At 28.9% G+C, this 3,753-nt stretch overlaps 2 protein-coding genes across 2 annotated transcripts; one reads left to right on the plus strand and one right to left on the minus strand.

Moving 5' to 3' along the window:
* EIN_003440 (hypothetical protein) lies at window positions 1–1,945 on the minus strand (the record flags this gene model as incomplete). Its single annotated transcript, XM_004259544.1, has 2 exons — window positions 1–36; window positions 77–1,945. Coding segments are annotated over 2 exons (1,905 nt in total), but the record flags the coding sequence as incomplete, so codon positions are not given.
* A 909-nt stretch (window positions 1,946–2,854) lies between these two features.
* EIN_003450 (protein kinase, putative) lies at window positions 2,855–3,713 on the plus strand (the record flags this gene model as incomplete). Its single annotated transcript, XM_004259545.1, is given in 2 exon segments — window positions 2,855–3,475; window positions 3,489–3,713. Coding segments are annotated over 2 exon segments (846 nt in total), but the record flags the coding sequence as incomplete, so codon positions are not given.
* Between the last annotated feature and the right edge of the window lie 40 nt (window positions 3,714–3,753).

Below are 3,753 nucleotides of genomic sequence, written 5' to 3' on the forward strand. Positions count from 1 at the left end.
GCAGTGCATTTCTGTATGAACTGAATATGCCCATATCTTTCTGTTCTAAAATGCAGCCAATATCATAGTCAGACACTCTTGGACAAATTCTATACAATTTATTACCCAAATACAGCATCATTTTTGATGTTTCTAACATTCTATCTTTTTCTGTTTCAAAAGAAATGAATTCAAAGCACGCAGTCTGGTCTTCATTAATAACGAGAGACATAACAGCATTGTTATAAATTTTATACAACCCACCTTCCCCGTATATTTCGATGATACCAGTCTGATTACCATTGCTAAAAATATCATCAAAATAGATATGAGATAGTCTCAAATACCCATCGTTATTTACAACAATTTTGGCGTTTTGATACAAGTGGACATTTTCAATATAAAATCCACCAATCACAGTTACTTTTGAATTTATATCACAATATGTTGTTGATATAAAATTTTGATTTGATGTTATAAGTGTCACGTTGTCTATATAAAATATTATTTTCTCCCAAGTTTGTGATGTTGTTATTGAGTAATTGGTGTTATTAATTCTGAGTATAAGTGAAGGTGTGCAACTGTTATTAGCACAATCAAAAGGAAATGGACCGTCTAGTGAATGCGGATAATAATAATAATTGTTATTTGTATACATACACATACAAACTCTCTCTGTGTGACTCTTCATCACCGCACGATGACCACAGACAGTCAATGTATCAGTGTTGTCGTATAAAGTTCCCCAAATTTCAAATAAAATTGAGTTTGAGTAATCTTCTCTATCCAAAATAATGTTATTAATTGTCAAAGAATGTTTAAATATGTAATTTGCAGTTGATGTGGTTATTAAATTATTAACTATGCAGTTGATTTCAAATAATAAGCTTTTGTTCAGTTGAAGCTCCAGTTTTTCAAAATATATTTCATTTAATGAAGACTTAAATATGTACTTCTGGTAATTAGATACAAGAGGGGTATACCACTTGTTAATTGATAAATTAACTTCAGTGTTATTATTATTATTTTTCGTTAGTTTTGTTAAGTCCAAATCAAAGTATGATGAGTTAAATCGACAATCACTGATATTGAAAGTGGTGTTATCATCTTTAATGTAATTTGAATTAGGAACACAACCACACAAAGTACTTTCATTGATTAATTTTTCATCATAATTTGTTGATATCATAAAGAACCTTTTAAGTGCATTTTCAGAAGTACTTATCGTTCGTTTACAAACAACTTTTACGTTCAAATCTTTGTGCGTATAGTCATCCCATTGAAGTGTTGGAATTTGTGTAAATTCATTTCCACTGAAGAGATACCTCAAATATGAAAATTCCACATCTCCAAAGTTTATGTTTGTTTGTAAATGAAAAGTGGAAGTTTGATTTGTTGTGCCATCGATCAAAATATACGGTGAATATGATATAGTCTCATTTCGATGAAATACAATCCACCAGTGCTGGTCAATGTTAGAAAACAAGTGAATTCCACGTTTGAAAAAAGCGACGGTTGGGCGTTGGTTGTCACCAATTTCTGTTCTGCAATTTTCTTCGTTGTTGAAACACCCCATTGAAACAAAAAGATTATCAGGGCGGTTATTTTCTTCAAGTGTAATTCTTGAATTATTGAACCGCGTTTGTATGAAAAAATATTTCAATGTTATTTCTTGAAATATGTTAAAAATTTTGTATTTGGGTGTCGGATTGTTTAAATCGGTGAATGTCAGTAAAGTACTGTTACAACATGAATTTGTAAAATTAAAAGAATCGATAAAAATAGTATTTTTATTTTCAGTTGTTGTACTTACAGTTAACGTGAAATCGTTTTGGTTGCAATTTGTTAATGACGTTCGTGTGAAAGAAATGACGTTGTTAACTTGGCAATAGTTTTCAATTGTTTGGCAATACGATTTTATTAGAAATAACAAGACAAAGAAAACAACAAGTTTTGTATGTCTCATAATATGTATTTAAAAAGATTAAATTCGTTTTTTTATTAAAAAAATCGAAAACGTCTTTTTTGTCTGATTGTTTTTATGGTATGAAATAATTGAATAACATACAAAAATATGTTATAATTTATAGTATCATGAACTCATGAAAATATACTACTTTTAAATGTTATCTTATCAAGAAATGCAATATCGATATAAAATCGAATTCGAATAATCTATTAATAATGTAATTATAAATAATTATTATACATTATAGTAAATATTGAATAATTATTCTATTAAAAATAGCATTATTTTTATTTAAACAACAGGCATAAACTATTAAATAAAAAAACAAATCAATTATATGATTTTTTTAAGACTGGTTCCCAAATATTATATTTTAGATTGTTCAATAGTTATCTAGTAACTTTAAAGGCAGAAAATCACTCCACTTTGAAAAATTGCCTAATAAAAGGATTTTATAGTTTCATTTGAATTAAAATAAATTAGATCAATAATTCAAAAATAAAAATGATTTTAGTGTTTTAAATTTAAAATTTATAACTATAAAATGGTTTAGATATATTAAAAATTACCTATGAAAGTTTTAGATAAAATAAAAAACAAAATAGTAATTAGATTTCGTAAGTGATATTTTTTACTGATGATTATTAGTATTAAAAAAGCCAAAGAATCGGGTAAAAAATAGCACCCGGTTTTAATACCATTTTTAAAAATTAATTTTTCATAACAAAAAGCCCGGGTCCGAAGTCTAATCGCAATGTTAAATTGGATTTATAATAAATATTTGAAAAAATATGAATTAAATCGATTAAATATATTAATTATATATCAGACTTTTACCAATACTCGTATCCAAACAATAATGGGAATTGCACAACTCTCGGAGAAATCATTACAACATGTCTGGCGATGATGCCAAATTACGATGGATGTGCTATTTGCAAAGATGGATACAAACGATCCACCGATGGCAAAAGTTGTGACAAATGCGATGAATCGTGTGCAACGTGTGATTTCTTTGGTAATTGTATTGACTGCAACAACACATTCTATCGCATTGATACAAACGACAAATACTGCAGACCACAAAGTGAGTTAATTGGATGTGTCAATTCGAGTACTTATGGCTGTTTAATATGTGGCGATGGGTACCATTTGCACACAAATGTGTGTGATAAGTGTGATTACAATTGCACACTTTGCACATCACTGACAGAGTGCACAAATTGTGTTGCAACACATATTTTAGTTGAATCACAATGTGTGCATTTCTCGAGTATTTTAAATTGTATTTCTGCATCTGACAACAAGTGCACCAAATGTGCTGACAAATACATAGCCAATACAGAAGGCACTCAATGCGACAAAAAGACAAACTATGGCTTAGTCGTCGTTCTTCCAATTTTTTGTATATTATTATTAGTAATAATACTATTTATTATTATTATAACAACGTTGATTGTTATACACAGAAATCACAAAAATAAACAAGAAAAAAGAATTTGTGTGTTTGAAATGAAACGTTCTAATGTTTCAATGAAAGTACTCAAAAAATGGGGTATTAACAAAGAAAACTGAAATTAATTACAACGACTCGACTGAATTTATTCCAGTTGAAGCGGAGAGTAAAGAACTTCTTTGTGTTGAGAACAAAGGAAAAGGAAATCTAATAGTTCAAATCACAACTCAAAGTTCTTCCGAGAAATACACAATCAGAACAGAGCCAAAAATAGTGACTTTGAAGAGTGGATTTGCATGTGAATTTGAAGTCTTTTTAACTCCCCATTGTACACTCAGTTTGGAAGACA

The sequence above is a fragment of the Entamoeba invadens genome (assembly GCF_000330505.1).
Source record: "Entamoeba invadens IP1 unplaced genomic scaffold scaff_1105074725739, whole genome shotgun sequence".
Classification (NCBI taxonomy): domain Eukaryota; phylum Evosea; order Mastigamoebida; family Endamoebidae; genus Entamoeba; species Entamoeba invadens.